The sequence below is a fragment of the Periophthalmus magnuspinnatus genome, chromosome 15 (genome assembly GCF_009829125.3).
Source record: "Periophthalmus magnuspinnatus isolate fPerMag1 chromosome 15, fPerMag1.2.pri, whole genome shotgun sequence".
NCBI classification, from domain to species: domain Eukaryota; kingdom Metazoa; phylum Chordata; class Actinopteri; order Gobiiformes; family Gobiidae; genus Periophthalmus; species Periophthalmus magnuspinnatus.
In genome coordinates, this window is record NC_047140.1 from 18,191,969 (window position 1) to 18,219,527 (window position 27,559).

Genomic DNA, 27,559 nt, shown 5'->3' on the forward strand with positions numbered 1-27,559 from the left:
GATTACATTATGTCAGAGTGTTGTCTAATGTACCAGGGGGCCCACAGCTGCTAGTTGTTAGACTGCCTTTTGGATGTAAGATTAGCCTGTATGCAAATCTGACAGAGGAGGAGAGGAGGAGGGCTAGTCTATGTCTATCTATTTTTTATGACGTTGCACAGGCGATTTCTGGTACTTCTGCATCGGACAGCCCCCTCTGAGAATGCTTTATTGGCAGTAATGTGTTTCCAGCAAGAGAAAAAAGAAAGAACAAAAGTCTAGGTGCATCACTGGACAAAGTTGCTCTTGTAAACGTTTTATAGTGTCGCAATAAAGGGGTAAAAGGCTAAAGTACATGAGCAGGGGGAGAAGTGAAAGTACAGATACTGCAAAAATTTCAAGTAAAGATATTTGATCAAATATATTAGATATAAAGTTGTGGTATGACAGGAATACATATTAAGATGGAGGCCACAGAATAGGGTCTTGGAGTTTATAACAGTGCTGGATCATCTGACAGCATACATAAATCAGATACTAAGATACTAATAGATACTAGATACTAAGTCAGTATCTGAACCAATTTATACATTACTGGTAACTAAGGGTGTGGTTCAAGAGAACAACAGGCTCATGACTCAAAGAGTACCAACATAGTTCTCACTTCACTTTACAACTCAGGAGGGTTCAAACTTATAATTTATAATATCAATACAATATCAGGATAAGCAGGTGTTGCAACTGGTGTCACAAAAACTAGAAATTAAATAAAAACATACCATTAGGTAGAGAGTACTTTTACGACTCCAGTTTCCAAATAGACCAAATAACTTTCACCTCCAACCTTCACCACTACTACTACTACAACTACTACTGCCACAACTACTCTGTCCAGCACTACTATTACCAGCACTTTGTCAAATATCCTGACACTATTATACTCGATGACTCCATGCAATTGCTACTACTACTACTACTTGTACTACTACTATCTCTGCTATACACTTAGGTAAATAGATTTTTTTCTTCTTAATATACACAAGTAAAATGAATCTTTTCCAAATACACTTATATATCAGTATCCTGGTTGCGTCTGCCTCTGAAACTGCCCCATGTGCATACTAGCTCTACCTGCAACGGGAAAATTATGTGTCTAAAATCACATCATGAAGCAGGAATGATTAATGGTCACAAATCGGATAAGAGGATTTGGCGTGGCTGCTATTCTCTGCCTCTTTCAATCAGGTTGTGATGAAATGGATACAGTGTTAAGCGTGCACTTAGCTTCTACCCCCCCATAGACTGCGTGCCCACCCTCAACCTGCACATGTCACATTGTTTTATTCCAGCGCGCGAGACCACTCACTGTCAACCCTGTTCATAATATTTCTAATACGAATATGTCTACTATTATTATTATACTACTGCTAAAAACTACAACTGCTACTACTACTACAAATGCTGCAGGGGACGGAAATGCTTACTGCCAACCCTCTTCATAATCCTTCTACTAATAATTCAACTATAATTATTACTACTGCTAAAAAACTACATCTGTAATTACAACAACTACTACTACTACTACTTCTTCAACTGTTACTACTACTGATACAGCTAAGTACTACCAATACAATACTACTAGGCCTTTGCAATTTACTATTAATTCTTTTCTACTGCCGCTAACACTATTGCGACAACAACTACCACCACTACTACTACTATTAATATTACTGCTGCTACTACTTCTACTACTACTGCTACTATTAGTACTACTACTACTTTTGTTTTGTAGAATAGTACAATTCTTGTGGTATTTATCTGTATGTGCAATGCGTTTCATCTGTGCTGACATAACCTTTTCTACTTACTGCTACTATATAACTACTAGGATACTACTACTACTCGTCTACTAGTGCTACTATCACTTAAAAAATAAACAATGGCTACTACTACTGTATTTCACTACTGCTGCTTATTGTTACTTTTGCTGCTACTTTTGCCAACTGTAACTTCAAGGGTGAAATTATGTTTTGGTATTGAAGCCACTGCAAAATATATGAAAACCATCAAATAATTTCTATGTGTACTTTTTACAGTTTCAACCTGCAGGTGTCAGTTTTTATTTAAGGCGACTGGAGTGTTTATTGTCTGCTAAACAACTCCCCTCCTGCCACTGCTCTCTCTGTCTATACGTCTGTCTGTCCTATCCTCGCTCGCCCCTCTCTGGCCTGCCTCCAGCTTGTCTACTGCAGTCACTGTGAGTTCAAAACACTGCATGAAACACTAGAGAGTCAAAGTCTTGCTGATGCCATAGGAGGTACTGCAAAACCCTCCCTCACCTACAAACTGATTTAATCTTCAAAAGCAGTTTCACTTTTTCACTTTTATGGCCGAGTATCTATTTATCAACAAATGAGCTCAATTTGAAGTAGGTTTCCAGAAGTTTCCTCTCTGGCAGGTTGTGAAGTATAGTATGCGGTGTCATTTTACTCCCAGTCACTCTCTCAGAATTTGACACCATGCTGGCTGACAGCGCAGGGCTGCAAAATATTTAAAATTGCATAGTAAATTCATCATCATATAAATACATTAATATATAAATGATGGGTAATAAAATGCCGTGGATTATGTTATGCTGTGGGCAATTAATTAGCGCCCTACATACGAAACATGAATATTCTAACCATATTAAAGATGCGGCGATTCATTCATTTATTTTATTTTATTTGAGCAATGCTCAAACGGAGTAGGCAGAAGCAAGCCCCCCATTTTTTAAACTTATTTAAATATCATTGACTTTTTTTTACAGAGACAATAAGTTATCATTAAACTAGTCATGTCGTTTTTCAGTTTCTCTGGTTACCTTGCCCAAAAGCTGGTACAGTTCCTTTCTACTGCATGAGATAGTAGATAAAATAGTAGTATCATCTGCAAATAGAACCAATTTAACTAATTGGTTTTTAATTTATATACAAGAAAAACAATACTGGTCCCAACACCGATCCCTGAGGGATATGTTTTAATGATCAATTGTATCAAAGGCTTTTTTGAAGTCTATGAAAATTGCAATGGAATATTATTATTGTTAATTTTCCAGATTGCAGAAAGCTTCTTCTATGAGATTTTTCCTTAGGCCATATTTTTATACAATATATACATTTTTCAGTGTACTTGTTTATACATTTTTCAGTGTACTTGTAGAAAACTGAGATTGCAGAGAAACTGGCTTGTAATTGGCAAACTGTCTCTGTTTTTGTAAACTGGTATGACTTTTGCAGTTTTTTGGGGAATTTTCCAGTTTGAAAAAATAGATTATATATGTAGTTAATTGGTTTCACAATTTCGAGGATTACATTTTTGATTAAAGCCATAAACAATTCATCGCAATATGTAGATGTTGAATATTAAAAACCCCCCCAAAAAAACAAACCTATGAATATGTTTTTTTTTGTTTTTGAAATTGCTGACAATGTTTTAAATTTCCTTTTTGGCAACTGGTTTGAGAAAGAAGGAATTTGTCTGCTGAGTGCTCGGTAGTTTGCATAGAGGTGACGAGGCTTTGATTGAATTTTCCCAGCCCATTCATCCAAGGCATACTGTTATTTTTTGTATTACTATAATATTTGGCAAAGTGAAATGAGCAGGGTTGTGAATATGAACAAAAACTATCATAGGCCCTGTCCACATTAACTTATTGTCAATAATTTCCCAATTTTGGCTTTGTAAACTTAGCTTTAAAGCAGCCATTGATTAATTTAAGATGATTCCCTTGTAAATGGTTGTGGTTACATTAGCTTGCTTTTGCAGTGAAGAAACTGGCAACAAGTGATGTTATCTTAGGACACAGCATTAAGCTATACATTACATTTAAAAAAAAATCTTGGTAGGTTTATGGCTGTTGGTTTTAAATAAATCTATACTGAAGTCACCACAGATCACAAGGTCTTTATGAGAAATGATACTTACCGCCACTTGCTGTTATTGCTTTGCCAGGAATGTACCACAGTATAAAACTGAAAATGAAACTGATAATGGACATTACTTGTATTGGCATTAAGACAACATACCAACCTGAACCAATCTACTCTACACTAGGCCAATTAAACCTATATAATATAATGCTATGATCAAATTATTTTAGATGCATTTTGTGTTAAAGGTGTACTATGTAGCTTTTCTTGTGTGCTATCTGGCTTCTGCTTCTATGGAGATATTTCTGGAGGTTTTGTCTGGAATGTTTCACAATAGCTTGTAGTATTAAACCCATCTTCCATTAATTAAACTTTAATTTATTATTATTATTATTATTATTATTATTTTGCTGCAGAATACCTCAAAAAGCATGCATTCTAACTGTGACTGGGATCACCTCTGCACAGATCTGACCTTTACCTGGCTTGATGGTGCCACCTGTTTGTCTACAAGAAGACTGATCTAAGTTTAATGCCATATTGTGGAACACTCGAGTCCAAGCAATAACATCTCCACCAGAAAAGTTACATATTGTACCTTTTCCCGTAGAGAGTTTCATACCCACTATACAGAAGTAGGAAACAATAGCACAATGTGAGCAGCTCTCCCGGTTCAGTGTCGTCCTGTCCCGTCCTTGACCCTTCCCTGTTGGTCCAGGTCGGTGTCTGCAGTGGCGGGACGTGCACGCGGCTGGCCTGGTCCTCCCCTCTGCACCTCTGCACCTCTGCTCCCTCCCCTCCCGGATGATCTAATGCTGCAGGCGGGTTGGGGTAGGCAGGGAGGCAGGGGCAGCGCCGGGCTCTGCGTGTGGCTCTTAGCGAGACTCGTGCTCCCCATAAGCAAATGTGATTTATCTGCCTCCAGTGCAAGCCTGAACTGCGACCCCTGGCGGCTGTAAATGAGACTGCACGGAAAACCTGCCGCGTCATCATAGTGAGCTGAATGGATAAACTATTCAGTGAGGGCTACAGTCACATTTTGATCACTGCAATGGAGGCAATATGGTGATAAGTTTTCATGACACATACATTTCCTCTGATCTCTTGATAATAGGAGCCAGTTAAATTGGTGGTCCCACAGTTATATTGGTCTAGCTTCTTACATGAAACTCATACCCTATACTGTACTGTATTTGTTTAATTTATATAGACCAGGTTGTAAATATAAAGGTAGGGGTCGGGGGACACATTTCTATTAAAACACATAAACAGAATCACAAACCTAAATCATATTTTTCTTCAAAATAATAATTAATAATATTAACTAACTAACAAACAAACAATTTATAGCCAGTTGTATAATTAGATTTATTACATAAAATCCAATGGAACACAATGAAAAATACCACTTTTATTGAAATTACATATTTACAAATAACAATTGACATGACAGCACAAATACTGAATGACTTTGGGGTTACAGTCAAATTGCCCAAAAACAAGAACCATAAAATAAACAATTACTTATATAAGGAGCTGGACTATATTATTTTGAATTTGTATTGTAATTGTAATTTTTTTCTTGCCACATTAGTTTGCCCTTTTTGTGTAATTGTTCTTGTGAACACCAACTACTTATTCACCTCAACTGTTTACATGACATTTCAATATCTGATAACTCCAGAAATCAGATAATGATCTGATTTCTGGTGTGCATACGTACATAGCCAGCACACAATTGAAACTAAGATTTTCTGTGCAGTTATCTTATTGTATAACCTCTCATTGCTTTAGTCAAATAGCCATGCATTATTTTACACCCGAGTATATAGTATATACGCTTATTTCAGTCATGGTTTGTACGGGGTATAATAGTGAGTACAGTGACAAAGGTTGTAGTGCTTTAGTTGTTTATTCGATTAATCAGATGATGGCGTCTTAGTCAACCAAAATTTGTATTAGTCGCTTAATCATGTTATACAGACTGAAGGATTTATATGGAGCAGAAAAGAGAACTTAGTGAGTGAGGTATTTATATGTTAAAAGGCTGATTAAAAGTTTAATCCGTCTTTATATAAATACATTGTTTCCTAGTACTTTCTTTCTGCATAAATAGTTGATTTTTTTTTACTTTCATGCAGGTATAGTCTGAGTCTGAATGCAGACTGGGACAGATACACAGAGATACTTAATCCCTCCCCTTTTAATCGATCGGCAGGACACCTTTAGTCGACTAAAAATGTCTTTAGTTGACTACAGCCCTTATAGTGACCTGTCTGGTTTATACAGTGTGTAATAGTGAGTATGGGGCAGCGCTGACACCACAGATCTCTGTAAAATGCTAACAGGGCTACAGACTTTTGGCCTGGGATCAGCTGGACTCTAAACACACTGCAGAGGTTTACATTGCATCCACATCTGCGGCCAAGAGGTTGTCACAAAACGCTAGGTCAGTCTCCCGCTGCAAACTGTTGTCTTGGCAAAAACATGAAACTACAGTCGTGGCAGCTCCATCGCTCAGTATTAAGGTGAAAAATAATTAACCTCAGAATGAACTCAGGTTTAATAGGCTGCATTCAAGTGATGCATAACTTTCTCAAGAGCCAATAGTTCAACATTGAGGTGGAAAACAGGTCATGATTCAATGGTAGAATTTGGTCTTTTAAAACTGGGGCATTTGACATTTTTTCATGTGAAAGAGTACTTTCCCCCAGATATTATATTGTAAAGCACAACTTTTTGAAGTTAGAAGGTTGCATGGAATAAATTATCCCATAATTCAGTGTTATGTTTTTGGATGAGCAATGATGGTCCACCGTGTTTTGCTTCAACAACTGAAAAAGCTGTTCTAAAGCTATCCACAAAACAAAAACTGCGATAAAGATTATTTAAAGAGGGGTATTATGTAAAACCGACCTTGTGAGGTTTTCTACCATGTTATGACATTGTTCCTTAATCAAAAACATGCTTAAAAAGTTTTATATGTCATCCATGCATGCACCCTCCTTACTGTTAGCAGTACGTCCTAAGAATCACCCCACAAGCCTACGTCACCCATGCTGCCACGTGTCAATTTTCTATAAATATTCAAAAGAAGAATACAAAACAATACACTAATTTGATAAACCTGATGTACTGTGCAGTAGTTTCATTAGTGGGATGCACACTGATTATGTTGTGATGGCGCTCTGAAGGGGGAATCACTTAACACAGAGAGCAAAGGAAGGGGAGAAAATGAAACTGAAACTTAGTAAACATTTTGATGTTTTCTGCGAATATAGCATTTTCAAAATGGTAAAGGTAACATGATGATATAAATATGTTATGTGCTAGCAATTAATACCCCATAGAAGTGTCTCTATAAGAATGTGTTGATGAAATACTTCAAGTCATATAAGATAATTAAGGCAAAATTGTAGACATCATCCCTGACAAAAAAAGTAACGTAAGTGAATTTTCTGTTTGGTTATTTCTCATAGTTATATAGCTCTGCTCTCCATCTGAAAAATCTGAATATGAACATCATGAACAAAACATATTAGCTGTTAAAGTACAAATAATATTTTCTTCTTTTCATGGTTATAAAAAAAGTGCTGGGACCTAAATGGAGATCAAATGTCCTGCCCATTTTGAAGTACATTTTCCATTGATTTTCCCTTAGACATTTTGACTTTGGAGGCTGACCAATTATGTGGTAACTATTGTTTATTACACGGTCGTGAAAAAAAACCCAAAAAAACATTCAAAACTTAAAATTCTGTAAAATGTTTTATAAGCTTTGATTGATTGATATCACATTTATTTATTCATTTATTTATTTTTGGAAAGTCTAAGGGAAAAAGTATGGAACTGAAATGTGCTTCTGAGACCAAGTGGTAGGCATTCACTGCAGATCTCCATATGCCAGTGCATTGAAGTGCATGTGTCATCTCCTCACGTCGTTCATATAAGTCATGTGGTTCATTCTCTGTCGTGGGATGATGTTGTCGATGAGGCGTGGGCTGCAGTGCCGGAGGTAACGTAAAGAGGGGTCTTCGTAGTTAAATGGAGGAGGTTTGTAGTCATGTAGGTACTCTGGGATCATGTGTGGCAGGCTGTGGACAGAGGAAGAGAGAAAGGGAGGAAGAGGAGAAAGAGGGGTAAATGGAGAAAAGAGAGAGGGAATGAGAAATAAATATGAGGAGGTAGAGAGGAGGGAGAAATGAGAGACAAAGAAAGAAGAAAGAAAAAAGAATGAGAGAGAGAGAAGACTTATTAATAAACTATAGTAAAAAAACATTTGCACCACAATCACCAGAGTATATAATAGTACTGAAAATCAGTATGCAGGTAAGTTACATAAATGTAGATAAATATTTTACTAATCCCCAAAAAGGGAAATTAATTCAATTAATCTTCCCACAGTATGTAATGCAAAGTTAATAGCATAGCATACAATTTTTAGACAAATCTGTTTAGCAATCAAGATGGTCATTGGTTCTAAAACTTTTCATACCGAGTACAACCTAAGAAAAATAAAATAAAATAGCATAAAAACTGTTATTGACACAATTTTGTGAATAAAATGTGAAATTATGTAATACATCTAGCGCTTTCTCTTAGTATAAATGATTAACTAGGACACATGTGTTACTACAAGAACTAATGTAAAACATCCCTGAACATTCAGTGACTTTCTTGCTGTGCGTCGTGTCGTCTGTAAATCTACAAGCAGCAGTGAGCTCCGGACTGTCAAATGCTCTGTGCCTCATGAATATTCAAATAACTCAAGTGCTTTGAGAGCTGAGACAAATCTGGGGCTAAATCTGATTCAAAATACAACCATCAGAAAATGACTACAGACTGTTGTGCTGCTCATGTAAGTCTGAATAAATTGTACATAATTGCAGTAATTCTCAGTGGAAAATCTGCTATGCTCTCCTCTAATAAGGGATATAGCACAGTAAGAGCTGGATGTAAATATATTTGCAAAGGAGAAGTAATCCAGAATCTCCACTTGATAATTTTTTTAATGAGTTTTGCACAACATACATTCTTGTAACATGGCCCATATAGTCCATGCATAGATATCGTGTATGAATAAAATACACCTTTTTAGAGTGATAAGTGTGGCCTGTTAAATGGTGCACCATGTAGTTTCTCATGAAATAGTAAAAAATCTAAACAGTATACAGGACTAGTGCGAGCTAAAGGGTTTTAGCTTTATGTGCCCTGCCTAACTGCCAGCTGCTTATCTCCATTTTTTAAGATACTGCATTAGGTCAGTGTTTCCCAATCAGGGGTGTAAAGACGCCTAGGGGTCCGTGAGAACTTACTAGGGGGTACTTGGAATGGTTTCAGATTTTAAAAGAAGGTAAATTAAATGGTATTTGAACAGCAATGTTCTTTGTAGTCAATTTTACATATGTAACAATAATTTATCAAGATTCTAAACATCAATATCATTAACACAAGAAAGAAAAAAAAAACTTGGATTGTGAGACAAATCTTAGCAAGTACTCAAGACAAAAAAGGTTGTGAACTACTGCATCTATCTTGCATAAATGCAAGATAGATGCGAGATAGATAAGTTGAATGTCCATATAGTGGAATTTTCCAGGCAAAGCATTAACAGCCCATGGGAAAAGTTACATATTGCATCTTTAAAATAACCTGTTTAGTTTGCCTAAAGGCTAAATACAGTGTGCCACAAACTAACATGGGAAAGTACTGTTTTCAAATAGCACTGCATATTAAACACTTGTGTAACAATTGTTTTCTCATCAATATTATTTTAAATTCCCACCTCAATTTTCAGCATCCTGAGGTACAATTCATGACTAAACCATAACTTTGCACATTAACAGCCAAAGCATAAACCCATTTTCAAGCAACAGAATGAATGCACCATCTCCCACTGATATTGTGATATTGTAAAGATGTAATAAACCCCCCATCATATCTGATACATGAAGGATTATACATGAAATGATAATCCAGGCATCTCATCTGTTTTGCTCATGACAACAACCTCCGAACCTCTCCTTTTGCTTACTCAATCTAATCTAACAACATAATCCCTCTATGCAGGCCATTATATCCATAGGGTCCACAGCAGCGGGACAGAGAGGAGAAAGCAGGCCAGTCATCAAGGGGATTAAGCCTCTGTCCCACTAACACCTGGTCGAAATGCCAAACATCTGTACACACACCGCAACACACGCATTCACTCTATGCATTTACGAGCACATTAACATATACAAAGCAACAAATATAATATCAACATGGATTAGAATGGCTTCCAATCAGAATCTGGATTTGACTAGTTGTGAGAAATTTTGATTGAATTTATGTAAAGGCACTGTACCAACCTTTACTGTTTTAAAATGTGAACTAGTCATTCCTCACTTACCTTATGCATTCAAAGCATCCTAATTATTCACTGCAATGAGTTCATAAGTGCTTCTCACAACTTTCAGAGGCCAGAGCAGAGTTTTGCAGTGATGGTAAAGCTAACAAAAACTACCACACCAATGAGCTCTTCCTGATTATTGGACAATACTCTATAGAATCAGACAGTACACAGCTGACTTATTTTGACCTCAAGAGCTGCTTACGAAATTTATCTGTATATTTTTTTATATCTATATCAAGATAAATTTTGCTCAAATACAGATGCAGGACCTTTTTTATTTTAATTTTATAACCCCAACAGACCAAAGAATTAGCTTAAAATATTAAAAACAACCACAAAACTTGATCACAAGTATAATAATCAAGGTCTAATATGTTAATAAATCTAAACCATTCAAAACTAGTAAATCAATTTAAGTCTACTATAATTTTTTTGTACTGTACATATATACTTAATGCTCTTGAAGGGATTCCCATTCATCCAGGTCCTAGGTTAGGTGGTTACGATACACATTATGTCATACATTTGTGTATGAGTAAATACAATTCCCATCCCCTCTCCATTGTTTATTTGTGTGTGTTGCATGACATATGCTCCTCATATTCAGCTAATGTGAATGAGTTTAGCCACAATTCTTTTATTTACATTACATTTTTTAATTGTTTTTTTAATTGTTTTTTATTTTTATTGTTGAATTTGGGTCAGGTAGAATTACTCGTATTACTCTAAATATTATGACTTGATGATCTACATAACAAATTTAAAATTTAAATTCAGATCAAACAGTGCACACTCTAAACATGTCCAGGGGCATGAAATGAGAGAACACTGTAATCTGAGCATAATATGTACTGGTTATTAGGTTTTATACATAATAAGAGCACATTCAAATGGAATTGTTTGTTGTTTGAAGAAGAATACATAATTTTAAAATCCATTAAAATCTGCAAATTACGACCACTCAAATTACAATTTCCAGTTTATTACAATAAATAATATATTTTAAAAAGTGCATTTAAAATTGAGATTGTTTCTTTTGCATGTGTAGTCATTACAGATATAGATATGCCTTTTTGCAGTTTGTGTGTATTACTCAATCCCGTTTCATAACTAGGACCAAAGCAGCTGTAGGAAGAGTTTTTGTTTAATATAGTTTAAGAGTGGGCAGATCATCCTCCAAGAAGAAGCTGAAGACTGGAGACAAAAGCTGCTGAAGGTACTGGCGAAAGGGTTTAAATGAACCACTGTCTCTGGACTAATGTTGTCAAAAGTTGGTTTCCACATAATAATTAATACTAAATCCATAATCAAAACTGGATACCCATTTAAGCAAGTATTGACAGTGAGGAAATTACACTTATAGGACAAAGTTGGACATTTTCTGAAGAGTTTTATTAGAACTAGTAAAAAAGAAACATTACGTTATTATTGTGTCACTTATCGTATTGAAATAGGTATAAAATCTTTCCTTTAGCATCAAAATTAAGTTTTAAATTGAGTTGTTACACATTCTTATCTTATAGACTATTCAAGCTTTTTAGAATATATGAAATACCTTTGTCTTGGTATTAAGTTGAAATATTGTCTTGGAGATACAATAAAGCCTTAGCTGACAGAAAAGTGTATACATAATGTCAGCGGAGGGTACTAGGACAGAAAGGGAAACTTGAAAAAGGCAAGGTAAAAACAAAGGCGGCTATTGTGAAAAAATCCATGTGGTTCATGAATTACAATGTGCAAAGGTATTGTGTTTAGAGTAATTATCTGATTTTAGGTAGTAAACTGTCAGTAATAGCACACGTCTATAATATGTAGTTGTATTGTGTGGTTACTTACTCTCCAGTGACTTTCTTCCTCTTGGAGTAGCAGCAGTAAACGAGCAGGGCCAGAAAAAGCAGCAGAAGAGGGATCCCCAGCCCCAAAACCAGCCCCAAAATCAGGTTCAGGTTTGAGTCAATGGACCTTTCTTCACCTGTAAACAATAATATTCAATTAGGATGCATTCACATTTGCTGATTTACCACAACAAAATGTGAAACTGAGAACATGGTCTTAGAAAAGATAAGTTCTTCATAAATGGAAGACAGCTTTGGACTGGAAGATTATTATAAGGGTATGTTCACACTTGCTCCAATTTTTTGGTTTTACCCCAGTTTAGTCCTGATGTAGACTTGGTTTGGTCCTTAGTTAGTCCTGATTAAGACCCAATGTAGTCCAGGTTTAGTCCCAGTTTAGTTTCGGTTTTGATGTGGTTTATATGGTATTATATGGTTGTATATAAGCGTGCACACAGGGTGGAAAATAATGCTAGTAAGATTGTTTTGGTTTTTTTTAAAAATACTGTGTGATTGAAAGCCAAACTGCAATAAATCACATTTATTTTTAATCAACTCAATTTAAATCTTTATTTAAAGATCACACATGGAAAAACATGTACCCAAAATAAACATTTAAAATGAACCTTACACCTGATCAAAATAAAAGTACAAGAATAACATAACTGATACCGTCACTAGTCATACCGATTATGTAACACATGAAAGAAAATGCCACCTGACTGGTACTATTGATTGAGTTACACACGTCATTGTTTAATCAAATTGCTCAGCAGCCCACTCTATGTCCAAACCGTTGCTGGACGCGTCCGCCCCGTCAGCCGCCACCCAGAAGATGAAATGGAAGTCACTTTTTTTTTTCACAGTTCTGCTCATCTTGAGCTTAAGATCTCAAACAAATGCTTCATTGTCGGGACCAGAAACAAATGAGCTGATAATATCAGAAACATAGTCATAGTTGAAGGTTAGGGCAAAAAGACCCATAACAATACAAATAAAGATTTAAGGGGAAGAAAGCGACAACAAGTGTTTGAACCATTTGCCTAAATATTGATCTCAGTGTAACTGAAAGGTTAAGAAAATTCTCACACTCCCGGGAGTTTTCTTACCCTTTCAGACCAACTGCTCCGACACACCTGTCGCTCAGTCAGGTGTGCAGAGTCTACACAGAAAATGGTCTCAGTGTAACACAATGCCAAGTCCTCCATATACAATGTAATATAGACTTAAATGAACAGTGGACAATACTTGTACTCACCCATTACAATGCACTCCTGGTTTTCCTCCACATCAGCCTCCCCGTGACAGATACATCTATACCCTCCGTATGTGTTTTTGCAGACAGCAGGCTCTTTACAAACTGCAATATCATTTGCACATTCGTCTAGGTCTGAAAGGGGAAAAAAGGCATTTTTTAAAAATCATATACTTTTCCCCAAATATATCCATCCATCAATAATTTGTAATTATGAAAACCTAATAAGTAACTTTTAAAATTAATATTGCTCAGTGTACCAGCATATACTCAATTACAGGTATTTTTATTGCTCAAAAATACTTTTCATTCAAAAACATGCATGGCATATGAGTGTCCTTGGTTGTTTGTAAATCTGACTTGTAACCTGGCCTGCTGGTGTCACCTGCTTGTTTCCATGGAGGTAGATTTAATGTTCTGTAATGCCATACTGTGGAACATACCCGGCAAAGCAATTACATCTTCATGGAGACAAACAGGAGAAAGACACACAAGAAAAGCTACACATTGTACCTTTAATATATGTTTTATTTATGTATTTTATTTACATTTTCAAGTAGTGTTCAGTTTAGAATAAAAATATATAAAACCTTATCTAGCTACAATGTCTATTGATGTCTACTTACATAAATAAAATCTAGTAACACTTGGCTGGTGAGTGGTATATTCAAGTCCTCTTACAAAATAAAAATAATACCACTCCTTTGCAGAGCTTACCTTCAACATTGACTGACTGGATCTTGTATTCGCTGCTGGCCCGCGACATGTAATCTTGTATGTACCAGTGTGGAGTATCACTGGAGACATTCACACGGTACTCACTCGGGTTGACCTCACTCGCATTGTAAAACTTGTTTTTAAAACCAGTAGACCAAAGATTCTCCAGCTGAAGAAAAGGAAGATATAATAATGTTAATATTTTGTTATCTAAGGCTGAAGAACTGAAATTATATAGAAATTCCAATTTGAACTCAATACAATTTTAATTAGCTTATGATGTGGCATAATATGGGTAAAAGCTCATACTAGTGAAGAGCCTATACCTGATTTGAATGTATTCTTATCTAGATAAGTACTCTTGTGTGATACATTATATAGAAACCAACTGTCTGATACTATCACAGACACTTGATTCTTTGTCATGGTGCAATATCACGGCAGCAGAAAATACTAAGTGGGGGGGGCTAAAAATTCAAACTAAAACATGTTCCTGACTGATGATTTGAAATCAGTTACAGGCCTTTTAATATATCTCCAAATTAGTGCAAATTAAATGAACAGATGATAAATACTCATCCATAAAAATACTATGCATCTTTTATTTATTTACCAATAAGCCAATGTAGTCATTACCGTGACAGTGACAGGCCTACCCCAGACAACCCAAACAATAACTGCCTAAATATTTAAGTAAATATCCTGTTGCTATTAGATAAAGCAGAAACATAAACCTGCTACCTCTGCACCTTAGACCTCTAGATAAATGTTTTAAAGGCATATGATTCTTTAGTTGAATTAGCAACTTCACTCTTCTATAAACAACAAAACAAAAAATATCTGCATCAATATCTACCAGAAAAATCACAATTAGAGTTTTAAAAAACCTGTGTGAGTCCACTGTTCTGCTGCCAGCCCACCGACACTTTGAAAACATTTGATCCTAAAAACAGAACAATATCATGTTACTGTAAAGAAAAGATAAAGAATAAAAAGTATTTTATATTTTTTATGAACTGTCTAACCTGGAGGATTGGCAGAGTCGCCTAAAGGAAAGACACATAGGAAAGTCATTACTGAGTAAGTGATTATACAGTGTAACTTTTCTGAACAAAAATGAGTCTATATTATGACCAATCAGAAAGATGAAGGTAGCTTTTCAACAGCATTTGATACATTGAATAATGCAATTGGACATAAACACAATAATGCATTTAAGATATTCTTCTCAATACAAACATCTGTACAGTTTACTGTTGAGTAAATTCATCTTGCACAACTTATATATAGTGCCCGCTAGTGGTATCGCACGTGCTTAGTAATAGATTATTCTAAATGGTAAAGAGTGATCAGTATTTAAGTAGTATTGAAGTATTTAAAATGACAGTCAATTAAATATTACTATATCTATTTATTTGATCAACTTTTTTGATTAGCGGTATTTTTGTAGAAAAAAGCAAAAAAAATAAAAACATGCAACACATATTTAAAATGTAAAATCCAGGCTTTATGGTGCCTGGATTACATATTGGGTGAATGTGTTTTGACTTCATTATTTTTAAATTGTTTTATTGTAATAAATTTTACCCACCACATCCGTCATTGTGGTTGCTGTCTTTGTATCTGCAGACACATTCGACAGAGCCAGGCGTGTTCTTACACTCATACTTTGCATTGGGGCAAGTCTTAAGATCCACACACTCGTTTATGTCTGAAATACAAAAACACAGACACATTTAGATGCACAGAATTGCATTTTAATGCAATATTCTGAATCTTAAAGAAGGGGTATTTTACGACCTGTGCAGGTCTTGCCATCTCCAGTGTATCCAGGTTTACAGGTGCAGGTGTAGTTGGACTTTAAACTTTTACAGGTGGCGTCTTTGTGGCAGGGGAAGGGATAAGGTGCCTCACAGAAGTCTAAATACACAAAAAACGTTAATTCATAATAATTAATGTGAATAGAGACAGAATATGAAATATTAGATTAGATTTTAAAAACAACAGAGATGGTAACTGTGTATTATATTATATGTAAACATTCAAGTAGGAGTAAAAAGGTTGTCCAACTCAAACAAGTTGAGATAACAAAGGTATTCATGGCAAAATTAATCAAACTAAAATAACTACACTTTATTTAGCCTTAATGTCCACTGTAAACAAAATAAATAAAATACGTTTCTCTTTACAGAAAAAAAACAACTGTTAACCCTGTAGTTTCATACCCCTACAAACATGTTGAAATTAATCGGATTTTTGTATTAGTTTAACAATTGTTTACAATGGGCACTCTGAACTGAATTTTACTTTTTAAATATATATTGCAAATCTAATCACAATTGCTATAGTTGTCAGAAAATTCGCATTTTTTTAAATTTTTTTTTCCATAATCTTGTAGCCCTACTTTGGACATATAAAGCTCTCCATGTATAATTTATTCATTCTCACTATGATCTTCTACACAGTATCTTAATGTGACACACCTTGTTCAAAGCACTTGTATCCCTCTTTTCCATTGGCTATAGTTTTTTCGGGACACGGCCCACAGCTGAACTCTCCGGGCTGATCGAGGGGTGCACAAGTCACCCCTGGGTAACAGGGCAGCCCGTTACACACGTTTGTGCGCTTTTCACAGAACTGTCCTCCAAATCCTTTATGGCATAAACAGCTCACCAACTAAGGACAAAGAAAAATCATGTTTTAAAATATATATTTGAAAAACCGTGTACAAACACAAATATGGAACTGTTGATGTTTGTTATTTGACGATTGTCAAAAATGTTGATACCCAGGTATTAAACAATAATAACACAAGTTTTTGAAACTAGAAATGTATATGAACAAGTAATGTTCATATACGGTATTAAAATTCTCAGTATTGTGACAACACTAAATGACATTATTCACTAGCTCAGGGGTGTTCATTACGTCGATCGCGATCTACCAGTCGATCGCGAAGGCATTTTGAGTAGATCACGTCCCGTCATCCATCCAGTCACATGACTAATATACAGGACAACCAGTCAGATTACACCTGACCCTAGGTCACATCATGGGCGCTGCACACGGATAAACAAGCGCGAGTTAGTTTAACCCTATAGCGTCGGATCCTATCGTCGCAGATAGAGCGCGGTTGCGGACTTTCCAGCAGCGTAACTCCGCAACCAGTCATGCTCTCATGTAAATTCAAACGGCGTCTCAAAGCGGAGACATGGGGCTATCTAAATATTTTACCCTCATTACTGTAATCTGCCTCTGTTGTCCCTCGAAGGTGACGAATGAGAGCGCGGGGGCTGCGGGGATTTTCCCAGTCATTTATTCGATGCGTCAAAGAAAAAATATGGATGGATGTGTAAAATAGAAGTAGTTGTGTGAAAAAATGCAGTAAATTCTGATACTTTGTTTAACATGATTTTTATGGCTATAAAAAAAGACAAAACCGTAATCAACATGATTAGCTCTGTTATCGCTTTCAAACGAAAAATGCAATTTTACTCCTGGCTGGCTGTCAGAAGCTACTGCCCGAACTATGCATCCCTCAATGATTCCATTCAGTGCAAGTCATCAGAGCAGTAATCATCATTCAAGTAATTATGAACATGTAGGAAGTTCAATTGTGTTGTGCAGTATTATTTCGTGACGTTGTACAAGCTACATCAAAATGCACTGTACATGTAAGAATTCATAATACATTTACAAATAAATATATGTTTAACATGTTTGTATTAGGTGGTAGATCTTTCAGACACGATCATTTTAAAAGTAGCTCACATACTGAAAAAGTCTGAGCACCCCTGCACTAGCTCATACCCCGACCAATCAATGTATTCACACACCTGGAACTTGCCCAGCAGCTGGCTCTGTGAGGGAGTGTTGAACTGGCAGGTCCCTCCGTTCACACAGTTGCACAGTTTGATGGTGGGCACAAACAGAGTGCTGGAGGTCGAGTCACTGATTTTCAGCTGGATCTGAACAGGGCTGGTGCTGAGGGGGGTCCAAGACAACACGCCGTCCCCTAGAGATATAATATATGGCTCAACAAAATGTCTAAATATGAGCCCTCTATATTTAAACTATATACAGTTGAAACCAGAAGTTTACATGCACTATATAAAAAGACACATGCTTTTTTTGTCACTGTCTGACATGAAATCAGATTAACCTTTTTCTGTTTTAGATTAATTAGGATTACCAAAATTATTTCTATTATAAGCGAATGTGTCTTTTTATATAGTTTACGGAAACTTCTAGTTAAAGGCCAATTGTGTTCATTAGGTCTTCTGGTATAAGATTACTATAGTTTCTTATGGAAAGACTTCTGTTTACCTGATGTAGCTGTGGCATGTCTAATCAGCTGATTTTAAGTGCATATGACAGGCTAGACTATTAATTTTATTTAAACATAGTTAACATTAGTCTATTTAAGACTTAAAAAAATATTCTTTAAAATTTTACTCCCTGGTTAGACATGAGCAACAGATATGACAAGCGTAAAGGAAATTAAATAACTGGTTAACTTCCACGTAAATTTGTCCTGTATTCTGTTGGAAGTTTCATTGTTGATGACATTTTTTAGAACTCATCGCTTCTTTCTATATTTTAGTACTTTTTGTATAAGCTTTTTCACAAGTTGCTACTTAACTGATGTAAACTATGATGAATATTTACCACAGGTACTATCCTACCAAACCAAGTCTTAATTAGAAAACATGACCATCTTTCATATGAAGATTTTGGAGGCGTCTTCCAACTTGGACAAGTAGGACAACAGCACTACTTGCTGTCTGACTTCTTCAGTTCTGAATCCGAGGTGTGAGAAAGTTGGATATGCCCCCTCATCCCTGTTTACAGTTTGGTAGGCGTGTAGAATATGAGATGTACCAGCTTTAAATGTATCTGTATTTGAATGCTTTTACTGGCCTCACCTGCTAGACTGACACGCAGAGGTCTGGGGTACAACAGAGAGACGGAGATCGCGTCTCCGTTTGAGTCCCGGGCCAAGAGTTGAACCTTTACTGTGGAGTTCACTGTGGCCAAGATCTCTAGAGGCTCTGTCACTATGGGAGGCATGTTTCCTGTGATAGAACATACAAGGATTAGATACAACTGTAAATAGATTTGTGGTGGCCAACTCCAGTAAATAATATATATTCAGAAGTAAAAATGGTGAAGATTTCACTTATATAGACAGATTGAGTTTGTAAGTTTGCCATTTGTGAGTTGGGATGCTTTATGTGGACCTCTATCAAATGTGGCTGATTGTTAGTATTGCAGTAAAAATGCATTATAATCAGTGATCTCATTTAGATTTTATGAAAGGCATGTTTCATGGCCCACAATGGCACAATTACAATGACGCCAAACCAGGATCAAAGCAAGACAAGTGTAAATGAAGCATATGCAAGTTGGGCAAATTCCTCAACACATTTGGTAGTGAGGTAGTGGTAGTGTAGCAGAAGAAAAATATAAAATCTGTCAAATGGAGAAAACATTGTGGAGTGAAGACGTTTCGCTGCTCATCCAAGTCGCCTCTTCAGTTTTGGTCAGATTACTGGTGGGCACTGCCTTATATCTATCTGAGGGAAGGAGCTAGCTACAGTGAAACTCAAAACACCTATTGTTTACAGTTTCTATTTGTAGGCTAGGTCTATTGTGTCTACTGTGCTACCCTGTGCACTGTGCCTGACTCTTGCTTAGCATAGTCATTCAAGCCCCTAATGAGTGATTTCATATCTTGGCTAGCACTATTGTTTTCTTTGTTTTGCTTTGGGTCTGAGGATGGGGTTATAGACAGGGGACAGATGATGTCTGAGGCTCCCATTCCTGTTCAAGGAAGGATTGTCTTTCCTAACAAAAATTGCTTTTTTTTTTACTCTTCTCTTTTTTTCTCTTCTCTATTCTTTAACTTCTTCTTCTTTTTCTTAACTCCTATTTCTTTTCTTTGGCTAATATCTGTATCTCACTGCACTTCACTATCTTTAAAGGAGTGGTTAGTGGCTGGGTGTTTTGAGTTTCAGTGTAGTCAGCTCAGGTAGATATAAGGCAGCGTCCACCAGTAATCTGACCAGAACTGAAGTAGTGGCTTGGATGCGCAGCAAAACATCTTCACGGCAGATTTCAGATTATATATTTTTCTTTTGCTATGGATAACTTTGAAATCATCTTCAAAGTTAAAGGTGCACTATGTAACTTTTCTGCAAGTAGGGCCCATCACCTGCTTGCCTCCGAGGAAATGTTACTGTTTTGCCTGGAATATACCACAAAATTATCTATCTTTATGGAGCCAAGCTGGTGGTATCACAACCAAGTTAGAAGGCAAGGCAAGTTTATTTGTATAGCACAATTCGTACACAAGGTAATTCAAAGTGCTTTACAGAATAAGAAAGACATTAAAATCACACAAATCAAAACATAAATAATCACCCAATCTGCAACTCTCTCACCCACTCGTTTGCACCCTTTAAAAACTCTCTCTCACACTCTTTAAACATTGTCTTGCTCAGTTTAAGAACTTTCCCATTACTTTACAAAAAACTTTCCTGTCACTTCTCAAATACTCTTCTGTCACTTTACTATGTCTAATAAAAGTCCATCAGTCCATGTTTCTTTAGTCATCATAAATTTACCATTAAAGGAGAAGAGTGCAGAATAAAAACCTTTCAGTCGTATGCACAGCTAAACAGAACCATTTTGAGCCTGGATTTAAATATTGTCAAAGTAGAGGCCTGTCTCACATCTTCAGGAAGACTGTTCCAGGTTTTAGCTGCATAAAACTGAAACGCTGATTCCCCATGTTTAGTCCTGACTCTGGGCACCAGCAGGAGGCCGGTCCCTGAAGTCCTCAAATTGCGAGATGGTTCATATGGCACTAACATGTCGGAGATAAACTTTGGACCTAGGCCATGGAGAGACTCATACACAAGCAGAGCTGCTTTAAAGTCTATTCTCTGAGCTACAGGAAGCCAGTGCAGAGACCTGAGCACAGGACTTATGTGCTCGTACTTCCTGGTTCTAGTCAGGACCCGAGCAGCAGCGTTCTGGATGTATTGCAGCTGTGTTAAGGCTTGTTTGGAGAGGCCAGTGAGCAGGCCATTAAAATGCATGGATAAGTCTCTCTAAGTCTGGCTTTGACGGTATACCTTTGATTTTTGCAATGTTTTTAGGTGGTAAAAAGCTGCAGATGTTATTGATTTGATGTGGCTGTTCAAGTCTGAGTCCATTATTACCCCTAGATTTCTAGCCTGATTTGAAGGTTTTAGAGAGAGAGACTGGAGGTGACTGCTGACACTTTCTCTATGTTTCTGTGGGCCAAAGATGAAGTAGAAGTAGAAGTAGTACGACTGCATGTACAACGTATTCCAAGGCATTTTAACATAAAAAAAACAAAACACCTGTAATTGAATAAATGAAAGATGAAGAAATTTAATATCACACTGTGCAACATTCCAGGAAAAGCAACAACATCTCCATAGAGACAAGCAGAAGGCTGTAAAATAGACAGAAAAGTTTCATAGTGTACTTTTAAATACATGATTTTGATGTAGCTGGCACTTACCATAGAGCAGAACTGTACTTGTGTAGCTCTCCTTGGCCTTCCGAGCCGCCTCCCCCACGTTCATGTCTCCGGTAGCTAAACTGTCATAAACACACTGCATGTTACCGGAGCAGAACGTCATGAGCTCATTGACTCGGGCTGGGGAGGCGCTCTGGAGCAGGTCCTCATTCGAGAAGGGGAAGAAGGGTTCAGGAGGACGAGACAGGAGCAGGGACTCTGGCACTGGGACCGCCCCTAACACAGTACATTAAATATATGGGGTTAGAGGAGAATTGGGTTGCACCTGACTGTACCGCCAGAAGTAGAGTAGCAAAAAATTGTACTCAAGTTAGAGTTAAAAGTAGTTTAGGAAACTACTACTAAGTACTCTTAAAAACTGCTCAAAGTATAGATCAAAATGAGACTGGTGTATTCTTGTAATTCAGTGCTTCTATGTTTTCAAAACATGCACAGATTTGAACAATCAGACAGAAATTAGACTACTCACATGAGATGTAACAGTTTGTATGACATTTCACTTATCTGATGACTCCAGAAATTAGATAATGATCTGATTTTTGGTGTGCAGGTAAACCGCTTAGTTGTACTCACATGACATCCCGAAGGCATTTATCTTATCCTGTAGGAGGGGACTGAGGCTGGGAGGCACTAATAGGATCCCATCTGACATGAGGAATTCAGCTGACCGGTTTGAGCACCACAGTCCCATCAGGCCCACTGTGCGGTTAAAAAACTTCTGAGGGACCTCCACCTCGGCTCCCAGCTCCCTGTACCCAGGGACCCTCTTCACGGACACATGAAGACCCCCCGAATACACAGCGACACAGTGGCTCTCGGACAGGCAGCGCACCGCAAAGTCCCTCCGACCAACATACACCACTCCTGATCATGAGAAAACAAAACATACAGTAATAGGAGAATCAATGATCTAAAATAAGTTAAAAATGCTTAAAGGTGAACTGTGGAACTTTTGAGGTGGTTTGTCTGCGTGGAGCTGTTATTGATTTTGAGCTTTTTTTTCTCAGTAAAAATTCATCCACTTTATTTGTCTATAACACATTTTATGAGCAATTATCAATATCCACTTGATCATAGGTTAGAGGTATGACCAGATTTTCTGAGTAATAAAATAAAATGTAAATATGAATTTAGCAGTTTAACTGTAAACAATGTGAATATATTTAAACATGATTCTCACCAACTGAGACTGGAATATTATCATCGTCCACGATAAGCTCAAGACCATCTCCTGTCTCTGCACATCTCCACTCCACCTGCATAAAAAAATATTATCATTATTATTACTATACATTATACATTACATAAATACATGCAATTGATCATTTTAATTACTTCAACACTTAACACACTTTTGTTTGCTACTAAACTTGTATACCTGTTTTTTTTTTTAAATATCATTCTCTATTTCTAGATATCTGTTGTCATTTTAGTGCAAACAATTAATTTGCAAATTTGTGGTCCAAACTGTCCAAAGCCGAGTGTGTGCTGCCGCTAACAGCTCCCTTTGACTATTGCTTTGAGCAGCGTTTAGTCACACTTTAAGTTTAATTGAATTGGGAAATTATACAGTAAAAGAACTGCAGCAATATTCTTATAACGATTTTAGGGGGTGCTTAAATTGATACAGTGACCAAACTCTATACATAATATATCACACTTTGACAAACTGCCCCATTCAGTATAATTGTAAAAATATTGTTTTCAATTCAAGACAAATTCTAAACAAATGTTAAGCTCTCTTCTCCTGGCCCAACTTTTCCATGCCTCCACCCTGCCTCTCTCACACTGACCTTCCCAATGCCCTGGTAGAAAGCAGCCATGCGCACCACCGCTGGGACCTGCGAGTGGACCTGGTTTGAGTTGGAGTGGAGCCGATCATGTTGTCCTTGGAGGGTGAAAATATTGGAGCCGGAGGGCGAAGAGAGTCGAACGATCACAAACTCTCCCAAAGCTTTGAAGGAGTACTCCGTTCCATCGAATGTGATGAAGTGAAGACTGCCAAACACCGTTGCTGCAAATATGGAGAAAGTAGGAGCAATAAGTAGTAAGTAAAAGTAGTAGAAGTAGTAGAAGTAGTAGTAGTAGTAGTAGTAATAGTAGTAGTAGTAGTAGTAGTGTTAAGGTACTACGTATTGTAAGAACCCATCTCCAGATCATGTCAACATATCTATCCAATACTATCCTGATGCTGTATCTAGTTCCAAAAGATAAGGTTTTGGCCAAAGAACACCATAAAGGTGTAAATGATCATTTCTGTCTCAGACTCAAGAGAAAATCAATCATCCAGTGTTGGCCGGATAACCTGATTCTCAAAGATAATGTGTATGCAGTTTATAGCCCTCACCGACACCCTGTCCGGCCTTCTTGCTCGTGGAGCAGTTGCTGGGGTTGGACCAGCAGTACCCTTGGCAGCGGTCCAGGGGGCGCTGTTTGAGGTAGAGGTCGCACAGAGGAGAGTCGATACAACACCACTGGAATGGCAGCAGGTCTTCGTCTGCAGAGAGAGAAGAGCTTTGTCAAAATGTATGTAGCTGTTAATATGTCAATTAAAATGTAAACTATAATGCAGGCTAGGCTTGATAGTCCTGATGGGGAAATCTATAGACACGGGTGTGAACAATCAGACAGATTTCACCTATTACCTTTTCTGTTTTGTAAACAACTTAAAAATATGCCATTAACTTGACCCCAAATTAGTCCCTCCCTACTACTTTGGCAAGATAATATATAAATTAAGAAATTAATGGTCATGTGTAATTTTTATGGTGCTTTTATATTAATAAAATGGGAAAAAATATGATTTATCAGATCAGATTTAAACAATAAACCAAATAGAAGTGACAACGCTCAAACTAAGTGTACAGATTTCAACAGCAGGGGGCATTATTCTCCCATTTTTTCAAAACGATCAGGGCCTATAGTAATCAGTATGTTCTTCATTCTGGAAGCAATCAAAGCCTCTTACCTATATGCCTCTGTCTGTCTGCTACAGTGAAGTATCTCTCGCTGTATCCTGTCAGCAGATCCCCCTCTAGCTCGTACACACACCTCTTCCCAGATCCATATGCGTTGGACAGGACAGACCGAAAAACATGTCTGCCCACCCCTCCGTATCTCTGAGCCCTCAATGCAGCCACTCTGTCAGTCTGGTCCAGCACTTCTTGTATAAACGACATATCTCCAAGTGCTTGCATTTTCGTACAGGGACATGTTGGTAGACCAGATGCCCATTCATTTGCATGTGGTTGTTTCAGAGCCCATCCTTGACACTTAATTCTTGGATCATCATTTACGCCTGATGGATTTGAGAGATCATACACCAATTCTCCCGGTTTTCCCAGTGTTCCTGTCCATTGGTTCGGTCGGTATCTGCCCCCGTCTCCGAATATGTTGTCAGCTGGGATGGTGGGTTCGATATGGGTATGGGTCCCATCAGTGTAGCCAACCACAGCGCTGTGGTATTGCCTCTGCCCTGGGCCCCAAAGCATGTCCCCGTACCTCAGCAAGGCAAAGGAACGAGCACCATCAGTGGTCAAAATGCACTGGAAGGTATTGGTCTGAAAGAAAGTTTCGGAGATTAAATAAGCAAAAGTAGTAGTATTTTTTGTGGCTTCCAATACAGTGCAGATGCGTAACTGGCCAGTAAATTGTATTGATTTTGATTTCATTTTATATTCATTTAAGTAATCCTGTGAGTGTAGGCTCCTTCCACAGAGCTCAAAATAGGGTTGTCACAAATGTATATCCAGATATCCATTGGTACTAATATTAGTAACATAGAAATTTAACTTAATGTAATTTACTGTGTTTTTACATTAAGTTAGTTACTTTAATGTAACTAAGTTAATGTTTTTGTTTTTTTTTAACTTCTCTTAAACTTGGATAATAATTCATATTTATTTATTTGCTTATTTATAATATTTACCACTACTAAGAAGCAATTCAGATTTTTTGTTGGTCTTGGTTAGAGTGCTGTGCAGACATATGGCCACCAGAGAGAGAAATAGAGCTTCCTTGAGGTTCCTTGAGCTGCACAACAGATGCTCTTAAATGAACAGAGGTTTCTCAAATTACCAATAACAATAGCATCTGTCATAAAACTCCATGACGTGAATCCATAGCAATGGATAACACCTGTCTACTCCTCCAAGCTGTGAGAATACTCAACTACTCATCAAAAGAAAAAAAATCAAATATGTAAGACCAAATTGTACATTTCCTGAATAGTTTGGGAATGATCTCAATCTATTTCAGAACTAGTATAAGATTACCATGTGTTCATATACTTAAATTTTATATATTGCACCAAGTGTCTTTTCTGGTGTTGAAATGTTATAACTGTTACACCACTAGTTGATAGTAAATAATTTATAACTTAATGTGTACCTCTGATAAATCGACTTTCTGGTAGAAGGGGGGCGTGACGTGGTCCCATGTGACCTTAAGGATGTAGGCCGGAGTGAACGCAGGTTTATTGGATCTTCGTTCAAACTTTGTGACTTCTTCTGCTGTGCGGTTAAACACAATCTGAGAGTAAATATCCGACATGTCCAACTCACTGTACTCCTGTTTCAAAAATACAGAGAACAAATTATTAGAGATTGGGAGACTCACAAAATGTTGCACGTAACAGGAAGCTGAAACCTATGAACACCAATAATTATAGGTTAGTCATAGCTTCAGCGTTTTGTCTGATACTTTGCAGTCACATCACACTGGGGGATAACACATGTATATCTATGGCAGAACGTTCAGCAGTTACCATGGTGACACAATGCACACATACATTTATTTAAATGTATGAGCGTTTATGGTCCTGTTTAGATGTTTGATTTTCAACAAAAAAGGAGTGACAAATTGAACGACTGTTGACTAATGCTAGCTAGCTTATGACTGTTATATTATTTGAGAGGGACTTGTCTAGCCGAACAAAATCAGCTCACGTTTTGTAGTTCCAACTAATTCAGTTTCTGATTAGATTATGTCAAAACAAAGCTCAGATTAAACAGAGCACAGCCTCAAATAGCTTCACGCCAGGGAACATTGATGGCATCAGCTTCACCACCTAACATGGGGTTCAGATTTAACCTGACCCCTGCCCCCCGATGTCTACAGACCTGATAAAACACTTGTCCTTTCCCATGGGTGAGATCTGCGTCATCCCAAAATGCTGCTAACAGAGACAGGTTCTTGCGATTGGGGAAAGCAGCACCCGTGGGAGCAGGGAGGAGATACTTCTCGTTCTCATCTGGAGTCTGGAGCTGAATCAAGCCATTGTCTGAAAACTGAGGACAAGAGAGACATACAAAACTATGTAAACTAAAAGGGATAATGGGAGAGTAGTAATAGTTACCTGCTCTGTAACTAACCAAAGCTAGTCTAAATTAGGACTAAACCATTGTCAAACCAGCAACAAACAAGGACAAGATGTTTACATTTTTGTCACAGTTTTTATATATATGAATTAACATTGCATCTGAAAAATTATAAAACTGATGAATAAATTTATTTATTTTATATCATTTAATATGTACATAATCTCAATAAACCACACAAAAAACATTAATAAAATTATCTTTATCAGTTACATTATATATACCTAAGATTACATCTGAAACCCAGGTACATTAGGCAGATCCAAGTTCAACCAGACCTAGTAACAGGCAGATACTCACATAAACTCTTTTATAGGATTTCCCAAGAAAAGGAAAGTTGACTGGAGGAGTGATGTACGGAGAATTACTGTCTCCTTCGGTGAGCTCCATGGCTTTATCTCTGACTTCCTCTCCATAAGGAAACAGGACAGTCTCTGTTAAGATAAACAAAAAACAAGATAAAATTAGTTGTATGATACTTATGAAATAATATTCTAAGTTTGTGAAATTTAATGTA

The 27,559-nt window shown here is 37.1% G+C and overlaps 1 protein-coding gene across 1 annotated transcript; it reads right to left on the reverse strand.

The window, feature by feature from the left end:
* Positions 1-12,226: 12,226 nt before the first annotated feature.
* si:ch73-105b23.6 (mucin-like protein) lies at positions 12,227-25,155 on the reverse strand. Its single transcript, XM_055227487.1, has 17 exons — positions 24,633-25,155; positions 24,012-24,161; positions 23,458-23,678; positions 22,845-22,920; positions 22,238-22,528; positions 21,647-21,880; positions 19,017-19,166; positions 17,928-18,106; positions 16,575-16,767; positions 15,892-16,011; positions 15,683-15,802; positions 15,117-15,137; positions 14,979-15,034; positions 14,092-14,260; positions 13,378-13,509; positions 13,229-13,281; positions 12,227-12,256 (listed from the first exon to the last, which is right to left on the reverse strand). The coding sequence occupies exons 1-17, from the start codon at positions 25,153-25,155 to the stop codon at positions 12,227-12,229; spliced, it is 2,718 nt and encodes a 905-aa protein (XP_055083462.1).
* Between the last annotated feature and the right edge of the window lie 2,404 nt (positions 25,156-27,559).